The sequence below is a fragment of the Erinaceus europaeus genome, chromosome 11 (assembly GCF_950295315.1).
Source record: "Erinaceus europaeus chromosome 11, mEriEur2.1, whole genome shotgun sequence".
Classification (NCBI taxonomy): Eukaryota; Metazoa; Chordata; class Mammalia; order Eulipotyphla; family Erinaceidae; genus Erinaceus; species Erinaceus europaeus.
The window spans coordinates 19965727-19979690 of record NC_080172.1 but is presented as its reverse complement, the minus strand read 5'-3'; the positions used below and the strand labels follow the sequence as shown (position 1 = coordinate 19979690).

At 38.7% G+C, this 13964-nt stretch overlaps 1 protein-coding gene across 1 annotated transcript in view; it reads right to left on the bottom strand.

The window, feature by feature from the left end:
* RHOBTB3 (Rho related BTB domain containing 3) overlaps positions 1-13964 on the bottom strand; it is a 92696-nt gene that overhangs the window by 18837 nt on the left and 59895 nt on the right. Inside the window, exons 8-9 of the mRNA XM_016191835.2 lie at positions 12774-12894; positions 4865-5038 (exon numbers count right to left, since the gene is read on the bottom strand). Of these exons, the coding sequence (XP_016047321.1) occupies positions 4865-5038; positions 12774-12894 (295 nt within the window). The remainder of the gene's footprint in view (positions 1-4864; positions 5039-12773; positions 12895-13964) is intronic.

The following is a 13964-nucleotide window of genomic DNA, read 5'->3' as shown; positions in this document are numbered from 1 at the left end:
TGAACCCGGATCCCTGAGCACTGTAATGTGTGCACTTAACCAGGTGTGCCACCGCCTGGCCCCTGTAAATAAAGTTTTACTGTTCATCTCCACATGTGTTTCAGACATTACTACAGCATCCATTACTCTTAAATTACAAAGTTATATAAACAAGATTTTAAAACTTAATATCATGATAAAGTGTTTAACTTCTAAACAAGGACAAATCAACAATTTGTGAACTTACTGAATTATGCATCTAATGCAAGTTTTATCCAAAAGTAAACATAACATGACAATTCCCAATACAATTAAATTATCTATAATTAATAATCAGAGAAGTGGGCTTAAGGCCACAGAGTTTGAATCTTTTATTTATTTATTTATTTTAAATATTTATTATTTATTCCCTTTTGTTGCCCTTGTTGCTTTATTGTTGTAGTTATTATTGTCGTCATTGTTGGATAGGACAGAGAGAAATGGAGAGAGGAGGGGAAGACAGAGAGGGGGAGAGAAAGGTAGACACCTGCAGACATGCTTCACCGCTTGTGAAGCAACTCCCCTGCAGGTGGGGAGCCAGGGGCTCGAACCGGGATCCTTATGCCGGTCCTTGTGTTTTAAGCCACCTGCACTTAACCCACTGCACTACCGCCTGGCTAGTTTGAATCTTTTAATGTAAATAAATCCATTAGCACAGTAAGTTTTAGCTATAGGCCTATTATCAATCTTTGTCATGAATGGTATTATCCTAACTCATTAGGACAACAGAGGCTAGTGACAACCAATACCTCTCCTTAAGTTGAATGTTGACACTAAGATGTGATTTTTTTTACACTTGTCTTATGTCTGATTATTCTTACTGCTCTCTAAATTGCTTACTTTTTTTTTTTGTAAGTTAGGACACAGAAACACTGCAAATGATACATATTTCACATAATGAATAGGCTATCTTTCTGTGATTTTCCTTGATTTGTATTCATGTTAAACTCTTTCCCCACCATATCTGGACTTCCTTTTTTACTTTGCTCTGTAGCTATTGCTACTAAACTGAGATTTTTTTCCCCCAATTATCAAGTTTCTAATTCTATATCAAAAGAAGATATAGAATTAGAAACTTCAATTACTTTGGTGAGAGGATGACTGGGAAACCAAATGTTCTCATTATTTTAATTTGCTCATTTTTAAGACACGGATTTTCCAGTATTGAAATAATAATTAGTAATACTTTGTCTGATCAAAACAATGTTCCATTTTTATTATACAAGCACCTAATAAGACATTTTAAAATGCTGACAGTCAAATTTTTTAGTAGCTCCAAAAATGCCCTATAACTAACTGCCAAAATAGAATTAAATTGAAATAGGAATTTTCTTCTTAGAATTTCTAAAACCTTTCACTAGAGGACACATTACTTGTTTAAAACTAGTTATTTCAATAATAAATGTAAAAAAAAACTTCTAGATTTAAAAAATCAAACTAGTAAACTAGAGGGGAGATATGGTGGGAAATGTGAATTTTATTTTCTTTTATTTTTGTGAATTTTACTTTATATTTGTCAGGGTTGCCAGTCAGTTTCTGTAATCAAGTTCTTAAACCTGCAGTTTATTCTGGCTATCCTTGTAGTGGGAGCCATCTGGCGGCCAAAGAGTGAAGACTAATCAAAGTGAACTTTGATGCCTGCATATCAAGGCTCCAGAAAAATCTGAAAGAATTCTGCAATGTCTCCAAGTAACTCCAGTTAAGCGAATTCTGCAGGATCAATTTCAACCTATAGATGCCACAGAATTGGATATCTCCAAGTCATCGACAGTTCTAGGTCAGTGAGTTTAGAAAAACATTCTTTGTACAATGGGAATTGTAAACTTTTTAGAAAAAACTGTTGATGGTATCCATTGTAGGGAGTCTAATTATAGGAAAAGTCAGAAAAAGGCTTTAAAATAACCCACATCTGGGAGGGGGGGGCAAATGGTTAAGCGCACATGTTACAATGCACAGGTATCTGGGAGGGGGGCAAATGGTTAAGCGCACATGTTACAATGCACAGGTATCTGGGTTTGACTTGGTCCCCACCTACAGGGCGAAAGCTTTGTGAGTGGTGAAGCATGGCTCTCTGTCTCTCTTCCTCTCTATCTCCCCCTACCCTTTTTTTGATTTCTGTCTGTAGCCAATAAATAAGTAAATAAAATTTTAAAAATTCTCAAAGCCCCACATCTTAGAAATGGAGCCTAGATGGCTGAATAGAGTACTTATGTAATCTTCATCTTGTACAAGGCACAACAATATATGAAAAAATCTGAACAGAAGTGGACTTTCCACAGAATTCAAGTAATGGGAACACAGAGATGATCTGCCCAGTCCTAAGGAATAAAGTCCTTACCTGTATCAGCAAACATCAATCCAAGAGATCTCGAAAGTACAGAACTTTAATCTGACAAGGAGAGGGAAATATCACCAAGTGCTCATCATCCTAATCCTATTATAATTCTGTGCTTACAACAATGCAATAACAGGAAACAGGAAATTGAAAACTGTAAGCCAGGTAAGAGTCACAACAGCAGCCTTCCCAATGGGCCCTGTAGCTTGCTGACAGGCAGTCGTGGTGGATGCCATATTAAAATTCAATCTCCATAATAACAGGTGCTGGGGTTGATTCTGGGAAGCATTAACTTCTAGTTGGCTCACAACCGACCGGATTCTATTTCCTATGAGCCCCAGAATGTGCACAGCACCATCTCTAGCTGAACTGAGATCCTAGCAACATATCAGCTCTGAATATCATCCCCATCCCCCACCCTTGACACCTCCTGTCACCTCCATGAAATCCCAGTGCAGCTGAGTAACTGCATCCTCAAACTTCTGGTCTCTATCCAAGTTGAAAGACAGATGTGGAGACAGGCCCCCACAGAAAACGAAGCATAATGAGAAGGTAGAAGAATTATTCACATTGTTGAACCAAGAGAGTAACTTGAAGAAAACTCCAAATGCAGCACAACTTCCTAAAGAGGACATCAAAACTATGATTGGGTTCAACTCCCTAGGCCCACCTGCAGGGAGGAATATTCACAAGTGGTACATACAGTCAGTGTTGTAGGTGGTGTCTCCCTCTCCCCTCCCTCTATCTCTATCAAAAAATAAAGGAAAACAATGGCTGCCAAAAGCAATGGATCCGTGATGTAGGCACCAAGCCCCAGTGATAATAACCTCAGTACATATACATTTCCTGAGCCAGAAGATATAGCAGGAAGACAGAATCCAAATATTTAAGTGGTGAGCTGGAGGATAGGGTATAAAAAACAATTAGTAGCAAGAATAAGAAAAAACTAAAACAAAGAGAAACACTATTTGCATTATAGGGGTGCCCCAAGGAGAAGAGAAAAAAAGGTCAGAATATTCTTACTTGAAGAAATAATGGCCTACAATTTTCCCAAACAGAAAGAGAGAGAGAGACTGGCTGACTGATTCAGGAAATTCTAAAAGGTCCAAACAAAATAAATCCAAACGGAAGCATACCAAGACAATAATAATTAAACAGCAAAGATCAAAAATAAAGAGAAAGAGAAAAGGCAAGAGTCACTTGCAAAGGAATCCTTGTCAAATTATCCCTGGCATATACACAGAAACTCTAAGGCCAGAAAGAACTAGAACGATATATTCAAAAATTTTAATGCTATCTAACCTCTGCCCAAGAATACTCTATCCAACTAGATTGCTATTCAGCTTTGAGGGAGTGATGAGTTCCCCAGACAAGCAGTTAAGAATTCATTATCACTGGGAGTCAGGCTGTAGCGCAGCGGGTTAAGCGCAGGTGGCGCTAAGCACCAGGACCCGCATAAGGATCCTGGTTCAAGCCCTGGCTCCCCACCTGCAGGGGTGTCGCTTCACAAGCGGTGAAACAGGTCTGCAGGTGTCTATCTTTCTCTCCCTTTCTCTGTCTTCCCCCTCCCCTCTCCATTTCTCTCTGTCCTATCCAACAACAATGACAATAATAACTACAACAATAAAACAACAAGGGCAACAAAAGGGAATAAATAAATAAAAATAAATATAAAAAATATATTAAAAAAAGAATTCATTATCACTCAACTAGCCCTTAAGAATATACTAAATGGGCTTATATAAAAAGGAATATGCTGGTTATCCTCACTCTTGTGGGGGTAAATGAAAAAAGCAAAGCAAGAGGAAAATAAGCAAAGCCAAAAGAAGCCAAGCCTTCAGACTCAGACCACAGAACTGAAGTTACCAAAGGAATTAGGGGGTGGGGGAGTGGGCTGCGAGGGTGAAAAGACTGCCTTTGGTGAAGGAATATTGGTAGTTTGGTGGTGGGTAAAGAGTGTTAACATCTTTTGAAGTGGTTAAAAAAAAATAACTTCTAGAACTTTTATGGTCTTCCAAACCAAGGTTACTTCAAAAACAAATAGTATGTCTAAATTAAAAAAAAATTATATATAACAAAATTTAAAAAAGAAAAACCTCACATATTCTGAGCCATAGAGATGACCACTGAGGTCTCCAAATATTGAAAGTCCTTAGAAATACAACCAGGAAAGACAGAAAAAGCAGTTATCCAACCTTCTTTTCACAAAGGGACACTTGTCCCTGGGGCTCTCTGCTTCAATGTATAGAAGCTGGAGTGCCCTGAGACAATTCCACTTCAGTGACCACCACACGGCTGGTGCTGCAGAGTGGGACATGTGAGCATATCAGAGTTTGAAAGTTCTTAAAACATGTTCAATCACTTGAGCTGACTAAAAATTCATTATCATATCAACATATCATTTCCACCCTCTTAGCACATTCCATTTTAAATGGATACATTTTTAATATCACAATGAGTACTCAGGAATGAAAGAATTCTGGGATAGTACCTAACATTTAAGTTTCTCACCTGGGCAGCAGGAGTCTGTGTACAGGTATTCTAAGAACGACAAGAAAGTCTCTTTGGAAACACCATAAACTGGAATCAGAACACTCTTTGCTTCCATGTAATTCCCATTAAACATGGCTGCCATCACCTCACAACGTGCCACCAGAATGGCCCTGTGGGCTGGCACTGTTGTACCTTTAGGGTTAGAAAAGGGGGGAGATAGTAAGATAAATATGCAGTTATTGTTTTGACAATGTCTCTTCTAACTGGAATGGCTTTGCATTGTTGATGTACAGCAACCAAGACTGGGAGTTATATTCAGCAATAATTCAGAGACTTTTAAATTTTAATGGATAAATAGAGTTCAGAAGTTGTCTCTGAAACTAATAATTTGCAAGTCAGGCAACTATTCGTAACTTGGTTTTTGTTTACTGAAGATGGGACCGCTACCTGAAATGAAATATTTTGTTTCATTTTTCTTATAACAAAACATCGATTCCCTCTGAAATGGCTTTAAATAAATACCACCAACCCCTGCCCATATGCCTCCCAGAAACCACCATTACCTTCCTGGCCAGGTTTCTACTTATCAGAAATAGGAAGCTTAGAAGAAGTAAACCCCTTCTTTCTCCCTATCATGCTATCTCCCCAGCTATCCTTCATAGATAAACAATGCTTACTTCTGGCTCAGCCAGAGTAACTTTAAAATTTAAAGGTACTTTAGCCCTAGCGCTCATTAAGCTGAACCTACTCTAGTGAAAGACTGTAAGACTTCCAGTGACTGCTTCTCCACACCAAGACAGCACTGAAAGGAAAATACATAATCTGGGGTATGAGGTAGAGAAAGTAGTTCTCATCATTGCCATCGCCTTAGGAAATCATGAACCCACAGCCAGTGTAGATCACTTCAACAGAACATAATCAAGAACCACCAAGTGACAAGTACAGTGTTTAGTACTATAGACAAAAGGATGAGGAAGACAAAACGTTGAGCTTTGCAGTTGTTAAGTACTTAACTGAGTGGAGGGCATCACAGCCGTGTGAGCAACTTCTAGAAGTAATTCTGGAAGTCAAACCACTCTACTCTGCTCAAGAGTCTTCTCTTCTGCATCCTTATTATCTCATACTTTTCAGGAGCATATATTCTTCCCTAAAAATTTGCCACTATTAGATTCTTTACCACTTTAACACCAAGCAAGACAGTTGACTCATGAAAGTGTTGCATTTAAGTCCAATGGCCTCCAAAGCCAACAAGTGCTCACACTCCACAAGCAACCTCCCTGAGCTGCCAGTTCTGTTCAGTGCTGTGACTTCACAGAAGCCCCTCTCTGAAGAAAAAGGCTGAGTGTGTAGACTCATAGTAGGTAAGCACCACTATTAGCAAACCTTCTTCCTCTAGGCTCTGTACTAGTCTCATCTCTTTACATTAGACATCCTGCCCTCAAAGTTAGTGTCTACTAAAAGGGCATGGACAGTTGCCACAATTAAGGCAGGCTGGTTAAATCTCATTAAATCAAATGAGTAGTGCATTCTGACTTGTCATTTTATGCTTTTATTATTATTATTATATTATTGCCTCCAGGGTTATTGCTAGGGCTCAGTGCCTGCACTATGAATCCACTTCTCCTGGAGGCTATTTGTTGCCATTGTTGTTTATCGTTGTTATTATTATTATTGTCATTGTTGCTGGATAGGACAGAGAGATGATAGGAAGACAGAGAGGTGGAGAGAAAGACAGACACCTGAAGGCTTGCTTCACCACCTGTGAAGCGACCCCCCCCCCCCCCAGTGTGCAGGTGGGGAGCTGGGGCTCAACCCAGGATCCTTACACCAGTACTTATGCCTCGCACCATTTGTGCTTAACCCGCTGCACTACCACCTGGTGTCTGGTTTTAAATTTTTAAATAGAGCACCAAGACAATGAATAAAGAAAATTAGAGACATGATTTAAACAAAATAGATGCTCTATCATTTAGGTTAAGCAGAGTTTTAGTTGGCCCAAGATACCAAAAAGATAGTAGGTGAGAGAGAAATATAAAAGTAACCTTGGAATTTTAAAAGTATATCCATTCAAAATACAGTTTAAATAAATTTTTAAAAATGCAACAAAGTATACTGTATCTTAAACCATTTTCAAAGCCCATCTCAGGTTTGGAATTTAATTTGGGAAACCATTAATCTTTAGTTACGAAAGCACCAACTTCTGTTTGTCACCTTTGTAAGTTAGTGTTTTGCTATAAATTGTTCCACTGTGAAGCTGTAATGCAACGCCTCATAAGTGGCCACATTTTAATACTTTGTATATAAACTGTATAAATAATATATAAACACTGTATAAAACATGCTGACTAGACATAATGCAGTGTTTGTATATTAAGCAGTCAGAGAAAGGAGTTAAGGAAGTACTCAGAGGGGAAGTCATCTATTTCCTAGTTAAAAGATAAACATGATCTTTCAAAATGTCAGGCCCTGATATATTAATCCTTTCTGGTTTTCAGCTACTGTTACAGCTTTAAGAGACTTTTTTAAAAGGAGAATTTGTAGAGTGAAACAAAATTTTTGAAGTCCAGGTTTTCTAGAAATTTTTCAGATACTTACTAAAGATCTAATAAAAAATAAGACATTTGTCATACTACTATTTTCCAAATTTCAAAAATAAAATCTTTACAATTATTGTTTTATTCTGAAAATCAGGAAGCACACCTAGTTCAAGAGAGATTTAAGACATATGCTACATCAACAAATATGGAAGGAATAAAATTCTGGAAATTTTATTATAAAATGTATATTCATAAGACAGATTCAAGAGTCAAAAAGGAAACTTGAACCTTTTGATGTCAGATCTATATATTTACTAAGACTAGTTTTAGAACATCCATAATATACATGCCAAGAGATAGGGTGCATGCTTTACCGCACGAGGGGCCCTGCATTCATGTTTCAGCACCACATGGAGCCCAAGCTCCAAGGATGATGGAACAGTGGCATGATGTTTCTGCTCTCTCTCAGCTTTACTTTCCTCCTCTCCCTTTTCTCTGTAAAAAAGGAGTGAAAAAAAAAGTGTTCTCTCTCTCCAGACTACGAGTATGGATCAACCTGTCAACGTTCATGTTCAGCGGGGAAGCAACTACAGAAGCCAGACCTTCCACCTTCTGCAACCCACAATGACCTTGGGTCCATGCTCTCAGAGGGATAAAGAGTAGGAAAGCTATCAGGGGAGGGGAGGGGATACAGAGTTCTGGTGGTGGGTATTGTGTGGAGTTGTATCCCTCTTATCCTATGGTTTGTTAATGTTTCCTTTCTATAAATAAAATTTAAAAAATTGTCTTCTCTCTCTAAAATAGATGAGAAAATTGACCAGCTGGGAAGACAGCATAATGGTTATGTAAAAAGACTCTCATGCCTGAGGCTCAAAAGGTCCCAGGTTCAGTCCTCAGGCTCACCATATTTCTCTGTGTCTCTCCATAACTGTTGGGCTCCCTCTCTCTCTCTCTCCCTCCCCCCCCTCAAGTAAATACAATATCTTAGAGAAAGAAAAGAAAATTGACCTGGAGAAGGCTACCGAGCATTAATAATGCATACACACAAGATCCAAACATCATAGATGGACGTATGTAAATGTAAGCAGTAAACACACACACACACATATCTCAGTGCAGAAAAGTAAATATTTTAAATTAATAAATATATATGTAAGTGTACATGATTATTTTATATTACAGGGATAGTAAGTAGATTTATATTTGTTGGTAATGGCTTGGAACACTGTAAAATAAGATTTGTTCAGGGTGCCAGGTGGCAGTACAACGGGTTATGCACACATAGTACAAAGTTCAAGGACCGGTGCAAGGATCTTGGGTCCAGTTCCCAGCTACCCACCTGCAGGGAGTCACTTTGCAAGCAGTGGAGAAGGTCTACAGGTGTCTATCTTTCTCTCCCTCTCTGTCTTCTCCTCTCTCAATTTCTCTCTGTCCTACCCAACAACAATAACAACAACAACAAAATGAAAAAAGATGGCTGCCAGGAGTAGTGGATTCATGGTGTAGGCACCAAGCCCCAGCGATAACCCTGGAGGCAAAAAAAATTTTTTTGTTGTTGTTGTTCAGTAGAACAAAGTGCAACAGGAGGAGAGTGGAGCCTCATTACTGGGTCTATATTCTCCCTTATATGCATCATCTCAGCATGTGACACCCTACCATGCAGAAATTAGTTTCCCCAATTAATCAGAAACGAGGTGAGAAAGGTAAATTAACATTGGCAAACCTATAAGTAAATATGCACCCAAGCACAATTTCTTTCTAGCCCCTGTCCCTACTACCTCAGCAAGTTACAAAAGACCTTTTATGATCTACACAGTTCATCTTCATATGCAAATGAAGAGAATTTAAGGGCAAGTTTGCTAAGTGACCTGGCCATTGCTTGGTTATAACTCCACGGCAGAGCCCACCATTTGAATTAGCAATCGCAGCCCTCCTTGGAGAAGAAAAGTCTGCTGCCTACAGCTCTACACCACCACCTCTCAGAGGCTGGGCTCATTTCTCCTTGGGTTGATGGTGGAAAACCGTCATTCAATCGTGCTTCTGTTTATTCCTGCCCATCTCTGCTCCCCACTCCTTGGGAAGCCTTGGATTTTGAACTAGGGAAGTTACAAAAAAAAAAAAAAAACTGCAGTGGATGATATACAGTTGAAGGCATGAGCAGGGGTCAGTGGCTAAAACCATAAAAGAAAAGAAAAATATTCTGAGGAGAAAGGGTATTCACACCATGCTTACTTCTCAGTATAACAAATATTTTCATGGTACCTTATTCCTTTTGAAAATCTTTTCAGCAGGATACTGTAACACAGTATTTTGTGTCAATGTTTGCTATACAAACAATAAACTGATATTAATGACTTCTATGCAAATTATAAACAAATTTGGTCTTTTGTCATTGTCTCTCTTTTTTTTTTTCTGCAATTTTTTTTCAAGGTTACACTTTCTGCTCCTTTATCAGTGTGTCATACTCACATTCCAAACGGCAAATCCAAAGGCACCCCTGGGAAACTCCCAACTTGCTGTTTGTTGTGGCAAGTGGTCAAAGTTAACAGTAAAAAGAAAACTGGGTAAAAACTTTTAGAAAAGAAATGACTGCTTCTTGCCATACATGCCTACCCCCTCATTAGAACTTCATCTTCCATTAATAATAGCCCACTGAAGTTCAATTTAATGGTGTTGGAAACAACTCCTTCTAACCTTCTTATATAATTGAAGGTATCTGACAACTCATGTTTTAGGATTATGCTTTTAATCCACTAAGGTGACAAAATTATCCAAGCAAATAAAATTAAAAGGCATTAAAACAGCTTATCTTTATTAAAATTAGGTTGCATTACTTTCCTACAGAGAATTAAAAAAAAAAAAAAAAAAGCAAGCAGCCCTCAGCTGCTCTGGTGATAAGCATGCTGTGAGGAGTCCATGAAGCAATAGCTACAATGCCTGATGTAAGCCAGACATGAACACTAGCCCATGACCAGTTTCTTTTGTTTAAATAAAAAAGGAACAGAGTAGAAGGAAATAAACTATCATTATAATCACAGTAAGGAGACTGGATCCAGGAGATTAAAAAATTAGATTCTGAAAGAGCTACACACAGGGCCAGAGAGACATCTCACCAGGTTGGGTGAATGGCTTGCTACGTTCATGGCCCAGGTTCAAACCCCAATACCACCTAAGAAGTACCAAAGCATCTAGGGAAGTTCTGATGTTGTGGCTCTTCTCCCTGTTGCTATCTCTCTCTACCTGAATGAAAAAGTAAGTAGCCAAGGAAGCAGTGAAATCACACATGTGCGAGACCCAGGTTCTGAAAGAAAGAAAAAAAAAAAAGGAAGGAAAGAATGAAGGCAGGGAGGAAGGGAGGAAAAGAAAGAAAGGAAGGAAAATAAACATACAAACAAAAATATATAATGGGTAATATTACAGAAACCCCAATTCCTTGCTGATCTCTAAAAATAATGTGGTATATGGTAAGAGAAAAAGAATTTGATTACCACTTTGAAGTTTTTTAAATATTTATTTATATATTTATTCCCTTTTGTTGCCCTTGCTGTTTTATTGTTGTGGTCATTATTATCATTGATGTCATCATTGTTGTTGGATAGGACAGAGAGAAATGGAGAGAGGAGGGGAAGACAGAGAGGGGGAGAGAAACATAGACACCTGCAGACCTGCTTCACCGCCTGTGAAGCGACTCCCTTGCAGGTGGGGAGCGGGGGGCTCCAACCAGGATCCTTACACCTATCCTTGCGCTTTACACCACTTAACCCGATGCGCAACCGCCCGACTTCCGAAGTTTTTTTTTGTTTTTTAATTATCTTTATTGAATAGAGGCAGCCAGAAACTGAGAGGGAAGAAGAAGAGAGACACTTGCAGCCCTTCTTCACCACTTGTGAAGCTTTCCCCCTGCAGGTGGGAACCAGAGGCTTGAACCCGGGTCCTTGCACATGGTAATGTGTGTGCTTAACCAGGTGTGCCACCACCCAGTCCCCCACTTTGAAGTTTTAAGTGTTTAGATTGAAGGAACATATACTCAGAGTTACAGTCTACACATCAAAAAGTTTTAGACATTCGATCCATTTTCCCCCTCTCATATTAATTAGTGATTTATGAGACTATAACTTTTAAAAAATATTTATTTTCCCTTTTGTTGCCTTTTTTGTATTGTTATAGTTATTGTTGTTATTGATGTCATCGTTGTTGGATAGGACAGAGAGAAATGGAGAAAGGAGGGGAAGACAGAGAGGGGGAGAAAAAGATAGACACCTGCAGACCTGCTTCACCACTTGTGAAGCGACTCCCCTGCAGATGGGGAGCTGGGGCTGGAACCGGGATCCTTACACCGGTCCTTGCGATTTGCGCCAGGTGTGCTTAACCCACTGCACTACTGCCCGACTCCCTATGAGATTATAACTTAATAGGAGTGTATATTAACATCATTCCCACCACCAAAGTTCTATGTTCTATGTCAAAGTTCTATGTCTTCTACGATACAGCAAGCCTTAACAATGGGATTTTCAAAGTAACCTATTTGCCAAATAGTTTGGTTATAGCAATAATTATCTACTGCCTTCTTAAACCCTTAGACAGCAGGAACTTTCCCCTTTCTCTATAAGGCCCATATTTCTCCAAGGCCTGGAATCTCTAGGGTGAGGCTCACTTTCCTGCATGCTTCTCTCAATTCATACCAACTGATACTGCATCTGCTGACCCCAACCTAAGCAATGCAACTTGGCATGCTTCACTTCGGACAGTGCCCAGAGATATCGGGCGCGGAATGCCAACCCTTCAGCTTCATTACTCTGCCACCACATCTCAGATGCTACCATTATGCCAATCTGACTTCCCTCAGCAGACGACCCCACCAATGTGTCCTAGAGCTTCCCCTCCCTGGATCACTGCCCTGCCAGGGAAAGAGACAGGCTGGGAGTATGGACCAACCTGCCAATGTATATATTCAGCAGGGAAGCAATTACAGAAGCCAGACTTTCCACTTTCTGCACCCCATAGTGATCCTGGGTCCATACTCCCAGAAAGAGATAAAGAATAGGAAAGCTTTCAAGGGAGGGGATGGGATATTGAGTTCTGGTGGTGGGAATTATGTGAAAATGTACCCCTCTTTCCCTATGGTCTTGTCAATATTTCCATTTTATAAATAAAAATTATATATATAAAAGAGAGAAATAAAAATAAGAAAAATATAAACTTCTTTTACTATTTTACTATTTCAATAAAATAATTCATTTTCCCTGCAATATCTTACTAAAATGCCAACAATGTTAGTCTATATTCTACAATAGAGAGTAGCCATCCCTTCAAGCAAAATGTTCAAAGTTGATGAAAAAAAAAAAACAATAAATAGGACTAAAATGGACTCTGTAAAAATTGAAACATACCTTGTATTTCGAAGACAACATCAGCAAGCATTGGTTTATTAAGGAAAAACTTGAGGGAAGTGTTATAAAACCACAGAGGTTTCCTGGATTGATAGGTCTTGCAATTCCTTAGGCAATTGATCTATGAAGAAGAACAAAAACACAAGGGAAAACATTGTACATCACTCTTTGGTAATGTATACGGATTAGTCAGACCATTTAGAAGACTGTTAAGTGTTCAGTGAAATTATTATGACACCAATGATTACAATTTTCATGAGAACTTACCCTCAAGAACTATGTCTGCCAATCAGTCCCATTTCCTATAGCAGCAAAAACAATCAAATATCTAGGAATAAGCCTAACAAAAGAAGTGAAAATTTTGTATACTGAAAATTTGGGGTTACTATTCAAGGAACTAGAAAAAGACACAAAGAAATGGAATTAACTTAGTCAAAATAACCCTTCTACCCAGAGTAGTATATAGACTTAATGCCATTTCCATAAGATGGTATTCTTTGAGAGAATAGAATGAAAGCTACAAAAGTTTACCTAGAATCATAAAATACCTAAGGATCACTAGGACAATTGAGAAAAAAAGAACAGGAATGGAGGCATCACATTTCCAGACCCCAAACTATACTATAGGACTATCTTAATTAAAGCTGCCTAGTGCTAGAACAAAAATATACTCACAGATCTGTGTAATAGAATTGATAGCCCAGAAGTAAGCCCCCAGACTTATGGACATCTAATTTTTGACAAAAAGGGGCAAAGCATTAGATGGAGTAATAAGAGTCTTTTCAACAGATGGTGTTCAGAAAACTGGGTTGAAACATGCAGAAGAATGAAACTGGACCATTACATCTTACTACACACAAAGGTAAGTTCCAAATGTATCAAAGATTTGGATATTAGACCAGAATCCGTCAAGTATTTAGCGGAAAACATTGGCAGAACTCTTTCTGAAGTAAACTTTTGAAACATCTCCAGTGACAGATCCATTTACAAGGAAGACAAAAGCAAAAATAAACCAATGGGGCTTTATCAAGTTGCAAGCTTCTGCACAGCAAAAGGAACCATGACCAAAACAGAGAGACTCTCTAAAGAGATGAGATCTATGCTAGTACAGTGACTCTTCTTACACAGTATCTTTATCTACCACATTCAAAATAACTACACTTCCAGAATGTTACGATAAATCTACAAGAT